Below are 20268 nucleotides of genomic sequence, written 5' to 3'. Positions count from 1 at the left end.
TGAGCAGAAAAGTCTATTTTCTATCATGGATATGAGAGTTGTAAAAGTTTGGGCTATATGTTCCCTGATATTGTAATAGACAAAACAATTTGCAGCATTTAGAATAGTATCAACTTAATGAAATATCTTAAGTTTGAGAACTACATTGAATGGGATAGTTTGCGAGGATGCTGTGTGTAACCTGAAGGATGGAAGAAATTCTCTAAAAGGGGATTAATAAAATTGTCATGAATGAATAAAGCATGTTTTTTAGTGTTTTGCAGAGGAAATATCCATGAGTTTTGTGGTTTACACGATAAGAGAAGTATTGAAGAGGAGTATTTAAAAAAAACATTTCGTCTGACTTTAAAGCTGGAATGATAGTCTGGTACAATTAGAAATTCAAGATGAATTCATCCCCCACACAGTGTGTATTTATGAGTATTGGACCGTGTTTTCCATAAAACGTTAAAGTAAAGATGAAAACTTTACCTTTCGGAAACAAACAAATTGGTGAGGATAACTGATTGTGGAATTAGTTATTGCTCACAATGAGTTGTTCCACATAAATAGACCTCAAAACTAAAAAACAAACACTAACTAATCATACTTTATTAATCCCCGTTTGACTCATCCTATTCTGGGATAAAATTATTATGGGTCTCTGGGGAGCTGATTGGGGTCAAGGGTCATAGCCGGGGACCCGCAACGGTGACCTCTCCACTCTGAGATTTGAATTATGAGAATAAATTCATAAATCTGACTATAAAGTAACTTCTAGGTGGCCATAATCCTCTTCCGTACATCTCTTCCTCGAATGATGACACGCGCAGGTGTGCATCCGCGTATGCCCGTGACGTCACTGCCTAGTAACAAGTGCCTGGCAGAGAAAAAAAAAAAAGATTTCCTCGACTCGGTAACTGTCGCTCCAGGAGGGACGGAGGACGTTAAGGCGCCACCGGAGAGCTCTTCAAGCCGCTGTCAGTGACCCCCCCCCCCCCCCCCCGACCGCTCCGTGAGCCGGTGAAACCCTCCAGGCCACGGGAAGCTCACCTGCGGAGTTTGAAGTGGGAAAAAATGGGAAGAAAGAAAGAATCAGAGGAAGAAAATCCGGACTCCAAGTACGGTGAGCGGACATCGACCGTTAGTTCCCTCAAAGAGCCGCAAAAAAATAAAGAAAAGACGTCGAGTAAAAGACTTGAAATGATCTGAAAACACTTAAAATTACACGGTGTTTTTAACAAATCGTGAGAATTGCTCGAAATTTGGTAAATTTTTATTATTTTTGAAGTTTGGAATTAAGGTTTAAATCTGTTTTTTGGTTCACGCTAAACACTGATTTGTATAAAAAAAAAAAAAAAAAAAAAAAACGCGGGAAGCTCGCTGGAAAAATTAAGACTATATATGTATACAAGATTAATTTAGCAGGGAATCGATATTTAAATGAAAAATAATTGGGCTTTATAGGTTTGGCATACTCCACCATATTGTCCAGATTTTGTGATAATCGTTTATATTTAGCCTTTAATATAATTTCATATAGGTCTATCCAGTCAGCACTAGTATGTAAAGAAGGTTTAGGCCATTTCTTTGTGACTTTTTATCAACGCATCTAAAGGAATATCGCCCAAATACATGCTGTCACATTTAAGATCCCGTTTTCAAGTGAAAATTGAAAACTTTATTTGAGTTTTGGGTACCATATGTTTCCGCCACACCGAAAACAGAACTTTTTGAAAACAGCCCCCCGAGCATTTTAGGAAATGAAAACGGGCAAAAAATGACCTTTCCCTCAGGATCAGTCTCGGTGTAGACTCTATGGAAATACTGCTAAATGTGAAAACGCATCGTTTTTGCATTTTCGTTTCGGAAAAGTTTCATGTTCACATGACAACATTTTAAAAGACAGAAAAGCAGAAAACGACGCAGTTTTCCCTGTTGGGCCACTCAGTGAGTGCCGTTGTCTGTTTTTGTAATGAAAACACACATAATTGCACAGAGAACAATACGTTATAAACATTAACGATGGTGAGTTCACGGACATATGGACAGACAGCCAAGTGTGATGTTATTACAGTATAAAACTAACAAGTCTCAGGAGAATATGGACTGGGAGTCATCACACCATTGTCGATATTGCCCATCTCTTGTGCAGAATAACTATTTACCGTGGCTGTGGTGCGATCTAGCAGCATTTATGCCATCTATGCAGGGACAGAGTCCGAGCGTTTTCAAAACGTTCCTCCTTGGGAGCCGTTTTCAAAATTGTCATTGGCGTTGTCGTGTCAACAAACCCCAAAAACTCAACACAGGCAGGGTTTGGCCAACAAGTTTGACACCACAACTTTAATCTGAGGTGTCAGACTTTTCCATGAAGAAGTTTTTAATCTGTAAAAATGACAATGAAAACATATTACTGTGTAAGGATTTGCTTTTTCAGTTTGTTTACTGTGGGCCGCATTGTTTTAGTAAGAGCAGCAGGCATACAAGCGAGCTCACTTGTTGCTTAATTTCAAGGTGAAGTTGTAAAAACACAGAAATCCGACATTTTTGGACACAGCAGACTATTGGCACTATGAGCCTGAAGAAACAAACACGACTGCAGAGAAGAGTTCAAAAAAGACAAATTAGCGACTGTCCACTGCAAATAGATGAATTTAACTTGACTTTTCACTCAGAGGCATCATTAAAAATAAGAATACTGAAATGAAAGTACAAAGGTCTCTTCAAAAAGTAGTTTAAGTATCCACTACTTTAACTGCATTGGCAACAGCAGGCATTTGATTCATATCCCCTGTATCGAAGGTCAAAGTACATTTCTCAGACAATTATTAAAGTGTATGACAGATACGCACACACTGTGGTGAACAAGGTGTATTCCATGGTCGATGGTGCTTGAATTGTTCTCAATTACAAGTGAATGAACTGTTATTAATAATACACTCAAGTAAAAGTTCTCCTCTCAAAATCTGCTCAGTCTGTAACAACCTATATTTGAATAAAGAGATTGGAAACTGAATGCTGATGCATTGTGTGTCGTGTGACCCAGCAGCTTGTTCTCTCACTGCTCTGAATGTGTGCTTCAGGCTGGTTTTTATTATTATTATTATTACCGTATACATTTCTTTGCCACATTGCATCTTAGACTTGGCTGGAGTTTGAACAGAGTAAATAGTCGCTGTTAAGTCATGTATCCTGTTTTAACATTTGTATCCTACTAAGACGACACATGCCAGAGTAGATATAGTCTTTGTCAAGGTTGAGCTGCCTGACACCATGTTAGTACACGAAGCGCAGAAAGTAAAGACATTAGAGGGATGCTTTGTGCTGTTGAGAAGGAATTAACTGCAGAAAACACACTTCAAACTTCAAAACTCCAGAAATATTTAGATCTTATCCAAAAAGTTCTCAGATTGATATTCTTCTTGATGAAATAATGCAAATGTCTTGACTTCCCAGCATCGGACAACCTCGCTCTGCATTCAAATTCTATCCAAATATACCTGAACTGCTCACCCGAGTGCTGTGCCTCAATTTGGCTCCTTTAGTTTTTGCTCTATGTCGTGTATTGTAGATTAAATAAATGAGATCAGCTTAACTACGATTCAGTTCAGAAAACTGCTTCTTGTGAACAGTAAATTGAAGACCTTGACTCATTGTTTGTTATTAAGGCAAGTTTCTCCTTTGTTCCAGGAAACAAAAATAAATCTCTTCTTCCTTGTAGGAAACGCCCTCTCTTATACTGATTCTACTGTAAAGTGAATTATAAACACTTTTAACCTCACTCACTTGAAAGGTCTTCCTCATCTAGTAATTCATTAACTCCCAGAAGAGAGGACAAGACGACTATGTGCTTGCTGGTAAACATCACCACCATGTTTTTTTGGGGACATGCACCTTCATATATAACCCAATGCAGGGAATGTGTAATTAAACCCAGCATGTACTCCCAAACGGCCTACATTTGAATGTTATTTCAAACTGTGACGCAAAGATGTGAACGCCGACGTTAGCAAGTGAACCTAGATTCAGTTTCGTCTTGTCGTCTGTCCTCAGTCCAAAAAGAAATATGGCGGATGAAACAGTCGAGTGCTCATAGAAAGGAAACATGACTTGGCTGTTTTCTTTTCCCAGGAGAACCAGCTGAGTTTGACCCGAGCTTCAACGGGCCAATACACAAAAGGTGAATCTTCTGTCCAGCTGTCAGCTTTCTGATGCTCTATGTCGATTTCACATTCGTCATCATCCTAGCAAACTTGTTGCTGTGTCTTGTTTTCCACAGAGGATGCACTGATATAATCTGCTGTATTCTCTTCCTGGCCGTCATCCTCGGCTACATAGCAGTTGGAGTATTAGGTAAGAGACACCAAATACACGCAAATAATGTAAAGCTAAATGCATTTTTAAGGTATCAAATGTATGTCTTGTCATTAAATAAACCTACTTTACAGCCATTCAGTTGGATCTTTACATTAATTCGGTCTGATTCTCATACATCATTAAACAATTTGTTTCAGTTAATTCCTCTGGTAGAGAGAGAGAGACATTGTTGTGTCTCCCACCATAACGCTGATATAAATACAGGAGTCAGAATAAAACTGATTTATATTTGTGCTAATAAATGTCACATGGTCTTTAGTACTAATGATTACAATAGTCACCATAAATCAAACAGCTGAACCATCAGCTGCAGTTTGATGAATGATCTCTATGTAAATACTGCAATACCAGTCTACTAATCACCTTGTGTCCACCTCTGGACAGAGTCACACCGTTTTCCCCTGATTTTCACCTTAACAGTGCAGATTTGCCTTAAGGTTAATATAATACCAATTTACAGTTCATCAGTTATTTCATAAACCAAAACTGGCAATCTTATTGTTTCTTTGCGCCAAATTAAAATTAGATTCCATCTTAAAACATTTATTTTTTTTCAATTGTGTTAAACTATGAACAGCTGATTTCACAGTGAACATCCTGCCAGCAGCCTTTCATTGCCCCGTTAAACTCAAAACACTTTCCTGTGTCCTGAATAATCCTCCATTTCCTGCTCTGCAAGTAGTTCAAGGACAGGCCTGGGCCTCGGTGGAATCATGGATGTTAGATTTAGAAATGTGTTCCACCGCTATTACAAGCAAAATTATTTATTTGTCCATCCGCCCGTTCATTCTCTCCAGCACTTATTCTCACTCAGAGGCGCACGACGCTGGGCCGTCTCGACCAAGTACTTGAAAAGCAGTGATGTTAGTTGATGAATTCACTGGCTCTTGGTTGTGTGTGAAGCTATTACAAAAAGAAAGGTTCATGAAGAAAATGACTATATTGTTCTGACCTCTTGTGGTGTTTCTGAGAGAATGAAACTACTGTTGTTATTGCTTTACTGTTTCTGTCTACGTGTCCTGGAGTTAACCTGCTCTATGTATCGGAAATTACTCACTGCTCCAAATAGTGGTGTTGATAACGTCTCGTTGATGAGAATCAGCTGTGTTGAATCGGGGTCATACAGTAACGTTCCCTTGATAGCTCTTCAAACTCAACACAGTAAATGTAGTTTTTGTGTTTACTGAAAGCATAACTTGATGTAGAAGTTCTTTCTGTTGCTGACAAAGCTACATAGATAAAATATGTGACGTCAGTGTTTTTATATTTTCATTAGTTTTTAATGTGTGTTTACTTTGGCTCTATCAGCTTGGCTTTACGGAGATCCCAGGCATGTTCTTTATCCCAAAAACTCAACTGGGTGGTTCTGTGGCATCGGAGAGCACAAGTAATCACAACTCTTTGTCTTCATTTCATATCATTTTAAAATGGGAAACTGTACAAATGAAATATAAGAGCAAAGTAAGTGTTGTTCTCTTTATTTTGCAGAAATCGGCCAAACCTGTTCTACTTTGATATGCTCAAATGTGCCATGTCCGTTAACATCATTGCGAGCGCTTTGAATGGTCTTCAGTGTCCAACCACACAGGTAAAGAGCTGCTGGATTTCATAGTGTGTAATATAATGTGTGAATGACTGTCCTCTCATGTCTTCCCAGAAACATCTAACTTTGTGTTTCCAACAGGTGTGTGTGGAAAAATGTCCTTCTGAGTTTGGGGCAGCGCTGTATTTACCTGGTCAGAAACTAGAAGATGTTTTCAATCAAGATCTGTGTGTGCCAGCTTTAGATCTGAAAACTACTACGCTGGTAAGCTCTAGCAGAAGATCGTCTACATTTTTACGGGCTTTTCATATTCTTACAACTTCATGATATAACAATGTTTTCAGACCGTGTCAGAGATTTTGGAAAAGGAGCTCTGCCCTTATTTCTACGTCCCCAGTTCTCCTGGTGAGAAAAGACACATTTTACCTGCAGTAACTGAGATTGCGACTGAAAGTTATTGAGAATGTATGAAGTGATTTCTCATCAATTTTGACTTTGTTCTATCCTGATAGTGCTGGGGAGATGTTTGCCTGATTTCTCAAAACTGGAGGACATCCCTCCATCCTTTTCTAATGTCCCGGGCCTCCCTGCTTCAGTCAATGACACAATCAGCATCATCAAGAATGGCACTGGGTAAGAAGCAGATTCCTCATACTGTCTCATCCTCATCATGACTGAAACACAAAGCCAAAGCTTTAAGTTCATACGTCTTCTATACCTTCTGAAATAACACACGTTTCTTCTTTCTCCTCATCATCAGCGCAAGGTCGGTGAATGTGTGAGTTTTTGTATTGGGCAGTAGTGTGGCAGCTGGTGATAGCTGTAGTGTTTCGCTTGGTTATTCACAGCAGCCTTTGAGGAGGCATGTTCTCAGAGCTCACAGCTGATTGCCTGGGGTTTGTTTTTATAGCCTGTATTGCCTTGTATGTGTCTTACTACTTATGTAATGGAGAAGAGAATTCATCAGATAATGTTTAAAAATGTACTTGTTTAATAATTATCACTAACATGTAGAATTCATTTGGTTCATCTTTTCTTCCCGTCACATAAGTAGAGAATCTCTATATCAGTAAAAACCATTTACCATTCTTGTCTTTGCTTTCAGGATGCTTCAAACTAGTTGTTATGTCTCAGTTTCAGTTGTTATTTTCTGTCGGGTTTAGTTTTGAAAAGCAGAACAGCCATTAATACAACCAGGCCTTGCTTCTGTATTCATTAGGGACCTTGTGAATGGATTCAATGCCAAGGAGATCAGCGTTCGAATCTTTGAGGATTTTGCGTCGTCATGGCCGTGGATCCTCATGTGAGTTACTGATCTGTGCCACAGTGCACACTGCCACCTGCTGACACACACATCATACAGCTCTTCACTTTGTAGCTGTAAATAGATTGATAAAAGACTAAATGTCATATCAAATAAGGTTCTTTTAGTCCAGTGTTCTCGCCAGCCAATTGCAGCCTAATGGGCCGTTACACTGTCACTTGTGAAGTAGACAGTGTAACGGCAGTAGAAATATTATCATAATTCAGTGTCTCCTCTGCATTCATTTAGGAGTGGCGGTCTGGATCAGAGACTGATCAGACACTTCGATCTGTGATCCTGCATTTTGGCCAAATATAGTGGCCGACACAGAGAGCGGACATCAAACATGGGCAAAAGAATTACGATGCAGATGCAGAGGGCAGGGGATTCACGCCATATTTAACGGTTTCCACATCCCACAATGGACGGGGAAAAATTGAAGTTGACATCTAAACATCATACCAGCAGCAGTCTTAAATACAACAACAAATATTCATTTGTTTCCTGCTAGTGCCAAAATCCCAACTGTGACTACTGACCAGCACCAGGAGACCTGAGAGCATGACACTTGTTTTAAAGTCCCTGCAGTAGTTAACAGTGAGCTTCACAATCCCGTTTAAAGTTATTTTATTGTTATATTGAAGCACTTTGTGCTTTTGTACCTGAATATATGTCTCATATGCTCACGTCGTATGAACCTCTGTGCCTTCTCATGTCCTCTGGTACAACTGTTTTATTCATAAAGTCATAAAATGTAGAATAAAGACTTTCAGTAAAGCGTCCGAGATGTTGAAACCATCTATTGAGGGCCTGTGGGGAAATATAAAGATTTAAACATTTCAAGGAAACCTTAAAGCATACATCCGTCTTGGCCTTTCATGAATAAAAGGTATAATTCTTTATTTCAGTTCTATTTAACCTTTTAACTATTAAATTGCTCCTGTGTTATTTTTTGGACCATTTTATTGTACTTTATTCTCTCTGAACCTTGAACCTTAAACGTGTGTCTTAATTTGTTGTGCTTAGTTTTTGCAAATCCAGCTTTGTTTCTCTCACATTCGATACTCACTTCACATTTATTAATATATTTTTTTAATTTTACTAGTTTTATTACCCGTATAAAGTTTGACTTGACTTCAACACAAAGGTCTACTAAACATGTACTTTATGAGACATACTTATGCTATTCAGTACTATCCAATGACCAACATTTTTATACATTTTTCACAGTTTGTAATCTTATCTTTTGTGTTGGATGAAGGATGCTGGAGCAGGGAGCATTAAAACAATCAAATAGATGCATAATTATCGAGCCTCCTGATGAAATAAACCTGCTAATGACACTGTTGGATCATCTAAGCTGTTTTTCAGGCCCTGGGATAGGAAACATTGAACGTTTGGCTTTGTTTTTGTTTTGTGGAATTATGTTTTGTGTCGGTGTGCTTGGATGGTGGACCAAAGTGTAGACAGCCATTGGCAATGATGATGGAGTCCAAAACAAACAACCTTATTGAGCATGTCTGACAATAACCTCACATTGAGCCGTCTCTCTCTGTCTCAGCTGCCTGCTGATCGCCATGGTGGTCAGTCTGCTGTTCCTGCTGCTGCTGAGGTTCTTCGCTCCTGTTATGGTGTGGGTGCTCATCTTCGGAGTCCTGGCTGCCGGGGCCTATGGTAAACACTCACAGATATGTTTCTGTGTGCGGTGGCGTTTTAGCTGCCAGTCTACACTGGATTTTACTCTTTACATCGCTGTGAGGGACCACATGGTCACCCCGACTCGGGATGTGTTTTGCCTGAACGAGATTTGGTGGATGAGAAAGGATGAGGTTGCAAGTCAGCGTTTCAGAAATAAAATTAGGTTATTTGGAATGCTCACTTTTCACAAATCTGAAAAAACAGTCATTTCCAACCTCACAGCAAGTTGGCTGACTCGCACTCAGACTCCGTCTCTCAGTCGTCTCTCCGTTCCCTGACACAGACAGAAGCCTTTGAATAAGCCCAGCCCTAAATTGGTCCAGTCAGGACAAACTGGGCTGAACCAAAAATGCAAGGGGTGTTTGAGCCACCCTACCTTAACGTCAATCAAAAATTGGAATTATAAATGGCCACAATTTACAACAACGCAAACACAACAACTCAAAACATATACAGCGATTATTTTAACATTCACCAATTCCCCACTATATATACAGTAAAACCCCTGATGTAGGGACGCCCTAAAATCCAGGAGCAAGTTTCCCTTGAAAACAGGTATCCTCTCTTCAGAGGGAGACGTCACGGGGACAAACTGTAGGGCCAGTTGTTATCGAACAAACCAAACACTAAATAATGTCATGGAAGAAACACCCCATACGGTCCAGTCTTGAGTGGGCAAGATCAAACAATTAGTACAGAAAATTATTACAACGTTAACAAGAGTCAATTTTAATGAGGCATTCTGGCACAAAAAACAGTGAAGTGTAAAAACAAAAAACGAAACTATAAATCCTATATAGCCGCCTTACTTGGTGGTTTGTCGGCCAGATTGGAGCCTTTTGCGGCCTGGTTTTGGCCCGTGGGCCTAATGTTTGACTCCCCTGGTATAAAGTGAGACTTAAGCTTGAGAGGGGAGGTTGTCCGCTCATTAAGGTGTGTAACAGTTAAAACCTCTTCGTGCAAGCTGAGAGGAGCGTCACAGCACAGCACCGCGCTGCGTAGGAGGAGGCGATTTATCACATTTCAAAATTAATATCCGGACATCACAGCAAACAAATATTTGGATTATCGGGTCCAGTCCAATGATTTTGGCTATTTTAGTGTCGCTCAGCTTGAAATTTGCCAGAAAGACCTGTCTGTTATCCGCGTCAAGCAGGTTGTCCGCTCATTAAGGTGCGTTAACAGTTAAAACCTGTCCATGCACAGTGAGAGGTCTCATTACAGGGTGTCTGCTCTTACCGAGTTCGCTTGCCAGAGGTTCTACTGTGTACACACTAATTTATTTTTTAATCTTTTAGTTAATTATGTGGAGTCGTACCTCGCCCACTTGATTCACCAGAGAGTGAACATGAACAAAGAGAGGAGAGGCTTGTCTTCGCTTAGCTTAGCTTAGCCTGGTGGAACGCCAGTCATTACAGGACAAGGTCACATGATTGCAGTCATTATGATGATTCGTTTTGGGCAATTCTGTACAAAACCCCGGCCACGCCAGTGTGGGTGACCCGATGCTGCAACCCACCTCCAACACAAACTCCCAATGTCTGTAGGCTATGAGCTGTTTGTTGAACTACTGTCGCACTTTCAGAACACAAGCACAGTTTGATTGATTTATTTCGACTGAATGAACAATTTAAAATTAGATGAAACAAAAAGAAAAAGGAATAAATAAATAAATAAAAAAGCCCATTTCGATATAATATACTTTGACTCGTTCGAGTCAAGCACAGTTAACTTGAATGTAGTCCTCTTGTAGCCTCCAGCGGGTCCTATGTGGAAAAACTACATGTGCTCTGCTCAGATCTACTTAACCATCTGTATAAAAAGCAGTAAGTTTTATTGTATTGAGCGGCTTTTCTCACTCCACATCGGTTCTTTCATTGTTTTATAGGATAACAGTGTTTGAATTTCTTCCTTCAACCCAACAAAATAGTTCACGGTCTGTCTGCAAGCAGGAATTATGTTCACTATAAAGTTCAGGTTCAAACTTCAGAATCCCAGCAGTCATAATTTCAGTTCAAGGACGGCCGGAGGTTATGTGTCTACAAGCTGTAAACTGCACCGTTCTGCTCTGAGTTGTTTGAGTGTCCTTATGTCACTCTTTATTTCTTCCGCAGGGATATGGCACTGCTACTGGGAGTACGATAACTACAAGCAAATCTCTGCCACCATCACTGATGTTGGTTTCACCACCAACTTTAACATTTATCTCCAAGTCCAGGAGACCTGGCTGGCCTTCCGTGAGTCTGATTGGTCACTTTTGACTTTTGACTCTTCCAAGTGCTTTTTTGAACTGAAGCAATCATCTGTCACACTGTCATTGTTGAATGAGGAATGATGAGGTCGAGAGGTGGTTCAAGAATATATTAAGAAAAGAAGGACTCCGTGACTTAATGTTAAAATGCAGTCGTTAAAAAAACATTCTGGCAACAAATACCAGCAGTAATATCAAATTAAAAGCTTGTCTCCCTCACTCTACCCACCAGTGATCGTCATATCTGTGGTGGAGGGGATTCTTCTTTTGATTCTCATATTTCTGCGAACCAGAATCCTCATCGCTATCGCCCTCATCCAGGAGGCCAGCAAGTGAGTCATGTCATACCACCAAAGTACTGGACACCTTTTGAGTTTTCACATGGCAGATTGAGCATTTAAACTGATTCGCTTGATTATTCTGTTTTCATTTGAGGACACTGTAATGTCATGGTAACGTGGAAATGTTTTCATGTTGCTTTGTAAAAGGATGAAAAGAAGCATTTTCGCCTCGGTATAACCTCCTGCTCTGTGTTGATCTTCTGCAGAACTATCAGCCACATGATGTCTGCTCTGGCGTTCCCTCTGGTCACATTTGTTCTCCTGTTGGTGTGTGTTGCTTACTGGGGCATCACCGCTTTGTATCCTTTACTTTTGTGGTTGTTTATTCACAAGAACGGATATTGTACTATTCAAAACCTCCAGAGCGTGGACTCTTTTCTTTAAACTGGTGTGTACAGATATTTGGCCACTTCAGGGAATCCAGTCTACAAAGTGGTGGGTTTAAACTCCACTATGAACAGCTGTCAGAGTCTCAATGGCAACGTGACCTGTGACCCCCAGGTTAGTTGTTGTTAAATTCTGTAATCTGCAGTATAATCTTCTCCTCTGTCCCTATGACGTCTGTCTTCCCTCATTGTATCCATGAACTTCTTTACTGGCCTTCCTCCTCTCGTCTTGCCTGGCAGCTCCATCCTCAGCATCATTTTTCCTACACAGTTTTCTCTCCTTACATACATGACCAAGCCATCTCTCTCACTTTTCCACCATATTGTAAGAGTCCCTACACTCACCTTAACTTTCCCAATCTTCCTCTTCTCCTGGAACCTCCTCATTTGTCTTCCTCTTCTGCTTCAGTCTATAGTAGCACAGTTTCCAGTCACACCGTTATTTAACAACGGCTGTGGCGGTTGTTGTCCCGGGTCAATCAGGTGTGATTATCATATTCTGTTCAGTATTCCAATCGCTAAAGATTTTACACTGAATGCCCTTCATGACACTTGAAAATTTCTCTTTGAAAGTTTCTCCTCTAAAATTTAAGGGCATATAGAGAAAATGTACAAGTAACATAAGGCACAAATAAAAAAGATTATCTATACATAAATTACTCATTTATAAAGAGGGGTTACAATTTAAAGTGGAAATTGAGTTTTCAAACAAAGAATTCATATTATCTTTTTTTTTGTTGTAATTCTTGCATATTCAAAATTTAATTAACAACCCCATCACCTATAGAACAAAGCTAATCCACCCAAGCTCATTAATGAAGGGATGGAATAACAAGTTGCAGATGTCTCCACCCGTCACCTCACTTCTCCGCTCCTCACATTCATCCTCTCAGAACTTCAACGCATCCGATTATCCCAGCTGCCCTTCAGCCCGCTGCATCTTCATCAAATACAACGAAGAGGGTCTCTTTCAGAGGAACCTCTTCAACCTGCAGATCTACAACGCTATAGCCTTCCTCTGGTGTGCCAACTTTGTCATTGCACTGGGTCAGTGCACGCTGGCAGGGGCCTTCGCCTCGTACTACTGGGCCTTCAACAAACCCGAGGACATCCCCATGTTCCCCGTGTGTGCTGCTTTCATGCGCACTCTGAGGTTGGTTTCAAAGCAGCTGTCACTTCAGTGTCAGACCTCCAGTGTACTTTTTATTGAGTGACAAAAACACAGTCTGTACCACAGAGGTTTAACAAGGAAAATCAAAAGTGCTCTGATCATTTAAACATGGCGAATGAAGTCTTATTCACTACTTGCATGATTTGCCATCAAGCTGACTGTCACAGTGAAGACAACATTTATGTTTGACACGTTGTAGACATAATGACCTTTTAAATACTTGGATCCTCCTAAAGAAGAAGGTTCCAGGACGTTGCGTTTGACTGCAGTTCCCATTCAGCCCTCCAGAGGGCGTATTAGATCTGTGCGAGGTAGCAGTTTATGAGCCAGATCAACTGGTGTAATATATCCCAATATATTCTCCATTATTTAGCTTTGCCATTTGTTTTGTTTTTTTACTCCTACCATTACATTCAACTTTAACTTGTGAGGCCTTGTGTTTATTTTCCATATTAGGTACCACGTGGGTTCTTTGGCCTTCGGTGCGTTGATCCTGACGCTGGTGCAGATTGTGAGAATTCTTCTGGAGTACATTGACGACAAACTGAGATGTAAGGCCGAGGATTATGACACAGACTGAAATACAGCGTCAAAGCTTTTTCTTTCCGAATATTGAAAATTAGTGATTTCACAGTGCAATGAAGCTGCATTTTATCTCCGTAAAGTCTAAAATCTCGGAATTGCTAAAAAAAATGTGATGGAAAGAAATTAATAACAAGAAACTCAAGCTGGGTGCTTTTTTTCCTCATCCTCAGCGTCCCAGAATCCAGTGGCACGTTTCATCATGTGCTGCCTGAAGTGCTGCTTCTGGTGTCTGGAGAAGTTTATTAAATTTCTCAACAGGAACGCCTACATCATGGTGAGACATCATCAGATAAATCATCTTTAGTGGAGTTAGTGTCTATTCAGCTGCTCTCTTTCCTACAGGGGTCACCACAGCAACTCATTGTCTTGGCTGGCTTTTACTAAACACGATGTGCCACCAGCCCTGTCGTAGCGATGGTTACTAATCATCTTTGAAAGAAAATTAAACTACAAAATTTATGGACATATTTTTTTATATGTATATATAAAATTATTGAAACTGTGAGGTTAAGTCTTGACTTTGTGTGTGTTGAACGCTGGTTTGCATTCAGGAAGGACATGTTGTGTAAAAACTGGTCAATCTACATTGCAATGACTTTCTGTGGCCACAACAGTAAAGGGATCACCTAAATAACAATTTCTCATGAGATATATCACAAAAGTTTATTTTTTTTTGTTGACAGATTGCCATTTATGGGAAAAACTTCTGTGTCTCTGCGAAAAATGCGTTCCTGCTGCTGATGAGGAATGTCATCAGGTTTGTTGTGACGTTTCTCTTCTGACGCTCGCTGGTACAAGTGTGTTTGTTAGAATGTGTGAATGCTGTGTGGTCGCAGGGTCGTGGTGCTGGACAAAGTGACGGACCTGCTGCTGTTCTTTGGGAAGCTCCTGGTGGTCGGAGGAGTTGGTGCGTACAACACTGCTGCAGATCTGTCAGTGCAGCTTCCATCCATCCATCCATCCATCCATCCATCCATCCATCCATCCATCTATTCCACTTCGTTCAGCTTACCAGTGAAAGCAGGGTTCAACCTGGACAGGGCATCAGTCCATCCCAGACAAAAGACACTCACAATCACACCTGAAGTCAATTTAGAGACATCAGTTACCTTCACATGTGTGTTTGTAGATATTAGAGGAAGCTGGAGAAACACGGAGAACATGAAGACCAAAGTGAGAATCTCCCCACTGAGTGGAGAGTCTAACCGATACACCACCGTGGGCTTGATAAGCTGCGAACGCTTCATTTTGACTGCTTAAAAGCAGTTTTTTGATGTTGTGTTTCTTTCCTCCTGCAACAGTGAAAACCACAAAAAGAATAATGAGCTAAAGCTGTGTTCTTCATACAGTTCATTTAAATCAGGAGAGACCTTGAAGGCTACATGGGGGTGTGTTAGTCCGCCTCACAGTCAGATCATTCCTGATTGGAGTCCAAGTTTTCTGTGACTTCAGCCTTTCTGTGCAAAGTTCCTTCCTGTGTGTGTGAGAGAGATCGGCTCCAGCACACGCCACTCCAGGTTCTATCATATGTAATGTGTCTCCAAGCGTTACCATTTCTGTTCACAATCTCTACTTGATAGCATTCACACAGCAGTTGAGATGGAAGGAGGAGGAGACCTTGAACTCTACGTCTTTTTTCCAGGTACTTTGTCCTTCTTTTTCTTTTCGGGCCGTATTCCTTTACCGGGCAGTGACTTTCGCTCTGAATCCCTCAACTACTACTGGATGCCAATCATCGTAAGTTACTGACAAACCGCCGTCTTTCTGAGAGCAGACTTCAGGTTGACTCTTTACTCCATTGTGTTGCAGACGGTGGTGTTTGGAAGCTACTTCATCGCTAATGGATTCTTCAGTGTGTACAACATGTGCGTGGACACACTCTTCCTCTGCTTCTGTGAGTAAACGTTTATCATTTATATCGAGCCCCGGGGGCTCTATTGGCCGAGATTCCATACTGTGAGAGTTGTTGTGAAAAAAACATGGACAGAATTTTGATACCATGAGACTCAGAATTAATTTCAGGTTGTTCATCAAAACATTATTGTCTGTATTCTAAATTATATGTCTTGAAACGACAATGTTTGATCACTGGTGTCACTGTTCCTCTCACAGTGGAGGACCTGGAGCGAAACGATGGATCTCTTCAGAAACCCTACTTAATGTCCAAAAACCTCCGACAAATCCTCAACAAATCCAACGAGTCTCCAAAACAACGGAAAAGGAAGGACTGAGCAGCGTCTCCCACACACACCTCCCATTGTTTTTATTAGACACTCCTTCTTCGACGTTCACCAAACTCATTTTGTGATGTTGCAGTTTGGAATTGTTCGAACGTGTTTGTATATAAAGTCGTATTACTTCCTGTTCACATCACAGGACTCCTTCCAGCTAATGGGAACTTTTATGAAGTTCAGTTTTTGTTTTGGAAAGTTGTTCTTATGACTGTTAAATGTTCAGAAGTGGACGCGAGCTTCACACGCCACAAGATTTATGTTGTTTGTTTTTAGATGCCCTGTAGCAACTGATTTATTCAACTGGAACAAAGACGTTCTTACAGCTATTTTTAGATATTGTTTGTAAAAAAGGTTGTTTTGTAGATATTTTTATGACCTTTATTGTAGGAGCCGGTCCTGTACCGGCTTCTGAGGGAACAAAACCCCTCATTTGGCTCCTATAACCTCAATGTTGTTGATTATACTGATAAATTGTAAAGGACAGTGGTTCTTGGTTAATTGTTTACTCCTGCTGAATTTTCTACTGGTGTTACTGGACAGCAGAGGCAAAATAAATTCATGTTTTCTGACTAACTGTATTTTCAAAAACCTTCTTGAAACGGTGTCTGTGTCTGAATCCCGTCTGTGGACCTCCTGTAAGATTTCATGTTTGAGGTGAAGTATTGAACTGAGGTCGTCTTTTAACTCGTCCCTTAACTGCAGTCTCAATATCTGATGTAGTCCCATGCCTGCTCTAAACCAAAGTTTTTACCTGCTTTTAGATTTCCTTTTAGGTTTTGGGTATTAGCTAGACCAGAGATCTGCAAACTTGATCAGTAAAAGCCACCTTTGCCACTTTCAATCCATTAAAATCGGTCTGCAGACAGATTTTAATGTCTAAACTTTACAATGAGAAGCTCTTAAAGTTGTTAGTAGACTATAGTTTTGACTTATAAAACTGGATCGATGCATTGATAACATTGCATTTAGAAGTTCAAAGGTGACTATTGATACCCGTAGGTAGATTTTTGTGCAGCAGGAGAGGGAGTCTGACAGTACATACAGCTATTTTAAAAGGCAGGACAGTAAAATAACAGTTGTGATACAAACATAGCTGGGTGCTCACAGGCTCACTGACAGGTTAAAGAGTGAATAAATAAATGGAAGGAACCGCTACAATACCACTATGAAGACTTGTTGAAAATATGATAAAGAAGGTACAATACATAGATAAAAAATCAGGTTGAACTTCATTACATAAGACCCAAGAGTAAAGTGCTTTCAGTACTGATTTAGAAGGGAAATGGCAGCAGCTGCTCCTGCAGCGGCTCGTCTTAAGTTTCGGGGCTTTAAATCTCCGTCCAGATGCCAGGAACTGGAACTGTCTGGCCAGGGGATGGAGTCATTGTTAGAAATGGCGCTTACGGGGGGGAGCGAGGCGGGGCTTAAATGGAGTAGGACGCGAGTTTGGGGGCTCCTGCCGATTTCGTTAAAAAATTGTAATTCCTTCGCGCTTATTGATCACATATTCATTTTTATTCTACTTTGGCACACCTTTTGTTTGGAGGTTCAACTCTGAAGTGAGTAAAATGACTGGGAGGAACTCGAAAACCCGCAATACTACGCAGACGCAGCTGCGGCCTGCTCAGCTCACTCCGACCACGTCCTCGCGGGACCCGCTGGTTCCTGCGGAGGTCGCCCCAAGCTCGCCTGACACTGAGGCACTCAAGCTTGAGTTGCTGGCTTCGCTGAGGAAAGATATTGCCGATATATTTAAGAAAGAGCTTAAGGATACTCTCGGGGATGTTTTAGCTAACATTCAACTCGACCTGCAGGCGGTGAAGACACAACTGGCGAAAGACAGGGCTGATACCGATGCTGCCATCTCCGAGCTCAAGGGGACAGTCGGCGGGATGGAGCAGGCACTCACTGAATGCTCCGATGATATCACCGAGATGAAGTCCACTATTAAGTCCCTCACAGCCAATGTCGCCAAGCTGGAGAATAAATGTGAGGACTTGGAGTCCAGATCACGGCGTAACAACGTCAGGATTGTAGGAGTACCGGAGGGTCCCGACACCAGCACCACCACTGTTGTAGCCGCCTTACTGAAGGAAGCGTTCGGTCTGGATAAGGAGCCGCTATTGGATCATACCCACCGGACCCTCCAGCCGAAACCCAAGCCTGGTGATCGTCCGCGGGCCATTGTGTGCAGGTTCCATTATCATGGTGACTGTGTGGACATTTTGCGCCGCGCCAGAGAACTTCAGCGGATTAAAGCTGGAGACCTGACCATCTCCGTCTTCCCTGACCACACTGCTAGGATAGCTCGGGCTCGAGCTGCATTTAACGAGGTCAAACGTCAACTCCGGGGCATTGACGGTGCTCGGTATGGTCTTTTTCATCCAGCGCGACTCCGCATCACTTACAATGGTGTTGAGAAGGACTTCATCTCAGCGGAGGAAGCCAGTGACTATGTTAAAAAAATTATTCCTGGGTGAGTTCTGGTAGCTGAACTACATTATGGGCTCACTTGCCTTAATAGTTTGTTCGAGCAGCATTTAATCTGTTTTGTTTTCTACTGCACTCACTAAATTAGTGTCATTGTTATTTAGTTTTGTTTAATGTGTGTATATGTGTGTATGTGCGTATATATATGTATGTGTGTATATATATATATATATATATATATATATATATATATGTATATGTATGTATGTGTGTGTGTGTATGTATATATATATATATATATATATGCTGTTGTTAAATAAGAAGGTTATACTATTTTGTATCATGTTTCATTTTATGCTATTTGCATTTTTCTGAACATGACATGGCCTGTTCTCATGTCTTTAAATTATATTATTTATTTACCTTTTTATTTTATTTTTTTGCCTGTGTGTGTTTGGGTTCTTTGCTGCTTACATATATGTGATGTGGGGAAATATATTTAAGTTTATCTTTGTTGTTTTCTCATATTATTCTCATTTGAATCTTTCCATATTTTATTATTTATATTATTATAATACTTAATTATTGTGCGCATATTGTTATACAGTTTTGAAGTCGGTGGGAGTTTCCCACCTTTAGCCTTTTTCTCTTTGTATTTTTTTTTTCGTTAGCTCAGCTCAGTCTCTGGGTCGTTCCATATTCTTGTGGACGACTCTTGGATGTTGCAGGAAACACTGCTGTCCCCTTTGTTCTGTGGTTATATGGGGACTTTGGGTGTGTTTGTGTGTAGGGGTATACTGTGGGGAGGGCACCCCACCTTGGCTCTTCATGATTATTTACATTTTTGTTTTCATTTATTTAAATGGTCAACGGCAACATAGATCACAGCACTGTTGGGTCAGGCACCTCTCTTAGATTCTTCAGCTGGAATATCAAGGGTATGGGCAATCCTGTTAAGAGATCTAAGGTTTTTACACATTTGAAACGTTTACACTCAGATTTAGTATTTTTACAAGAGACCCATCTTCGCATTAAAGATCACCGTCGGCTACATTGCCCATGGGTAGGCCAGGTTTTTCATTCCAACTTTAACTCAAAAGCGAGAGGAGTCGCCATTTTAATTAACAAAAGAGTTCAGTTTTCATCCACTGACGTTATCGCTGATAGGAATGGCAGATACCTTATAGTTGCTGGAACCCTAATGGGGAAAAAGGTTTTGTTGGTGAATGTTTATGCCCCAAACTTTGATGATGTGGAATTTGCAAATAGATTGTTGAGTAATATCCCATTTATGAATACCCATATGCTGATACTTGGAGGAGATTTCAATTGTGTGTTTGACCCGACCTTGGATCGGTCAAATCCTCGCAATCGGAATCGATCTGCTATGTCTAAAGTGTTTTCTGATTTTGTAAAACAGAATGGTCTTGTGGATCCTTGGAGATCTCGTAATCCCTCTGGTAGGAAATTTTCTTTTTTCTCTCAGGTTCATCATTCATATTCTAGGATTGATTATTTTTTTATTGACAGTAGGCTTAATTCAAGTGTTAAATCCTCTGATTATTTAGGTATTGTTATATCCGACCATTCACCTTTATTATTAGATATTCAAATGTCTACCCATAAACGCAGCCTTCCACATTGGAGATTTAATTCTCTTCTCTTGTCTGATAAAGAATTTTGCAGTCGCATTTCAAATTCTATTGATGAGTTTTTGTCTTTTAACCGAAATGAATCAACTTCATATTCGTTGTTATGGGAGACACTCAAATGTTACCTGAGAGGCCAAATTATTTCTTACTCTGCTGTTTTGAACAAAAGGATTAATACTAGACTTAATGAACTCACATCAGCAATTAGTAACCTAGATTTAAGGTATTCTCTGAACCCTTCTCCTGAACTATTTAAGCAGCGTTTTGATTTGCAAGCAGAATTTGATCGAATTTCAACCACAGAGGCTGAACGTT

General features: G+C 40.6%; 1 protein-coding gene across 1 annotated transcript; it reads left to right on the top strand.

Annotated features, from left to right (window-relative positions):
* The first annotated feature begins 889 nt into the window (after nt 1–889).
* On the top strand, nt 890–16442 carry LOC308122405 (choline transporter-like protein 4). The gene is made up of 22 exons (XM_080484189.1): nt 890–1105; nt 4114–4162; nt 4262–4335; nt 5668–5746; nt 5848–5947; nt 6044–6166; nt 6247–6307; nt 6415–6535; nt 7122–7205; nt 8767–8879; nt 11018–11140; nt 11387–11486; nt 11702–11794; nt 11894–11996; nt 12775–13034; nt 13509–13603; nt 13808–13911; nt 14321–14394; nt 14474–14544; nt 15280–15374; nt 15447–15531; nt 15750–16442. The coding sequence occupies exons 1-22, from the start codon at nt 1057–1059 to the stop codon at nt 15866–15868; spliced, it is 2175 nt and encodes a 724-aa protein (XP_080340315.1). The 5' UTR covers nt 890–1056; the 3' UTR covers nt 15869–16442.
* The last annotated feature ends 3826 nt before the right edge of the window (nt 16443–20268 follow it).

The sequence above is a fragment of the Lipophrys pholis genome (genome assembly GCF_963383615.2).
Source record: "Lipophrys pholis genome assembly, chromosome: 17".
Lineage (NCBI taxonomy): Eukaryota > Metazoa > Chordata > Actinopteri > Blenniiformes > Blenniidae > Lipophrys > Lipophrys pholis.
Note: the sequence above shows the minus strand (reverse complement) of the source record. Positions and strands in the feature narration are given on the sequence as shown.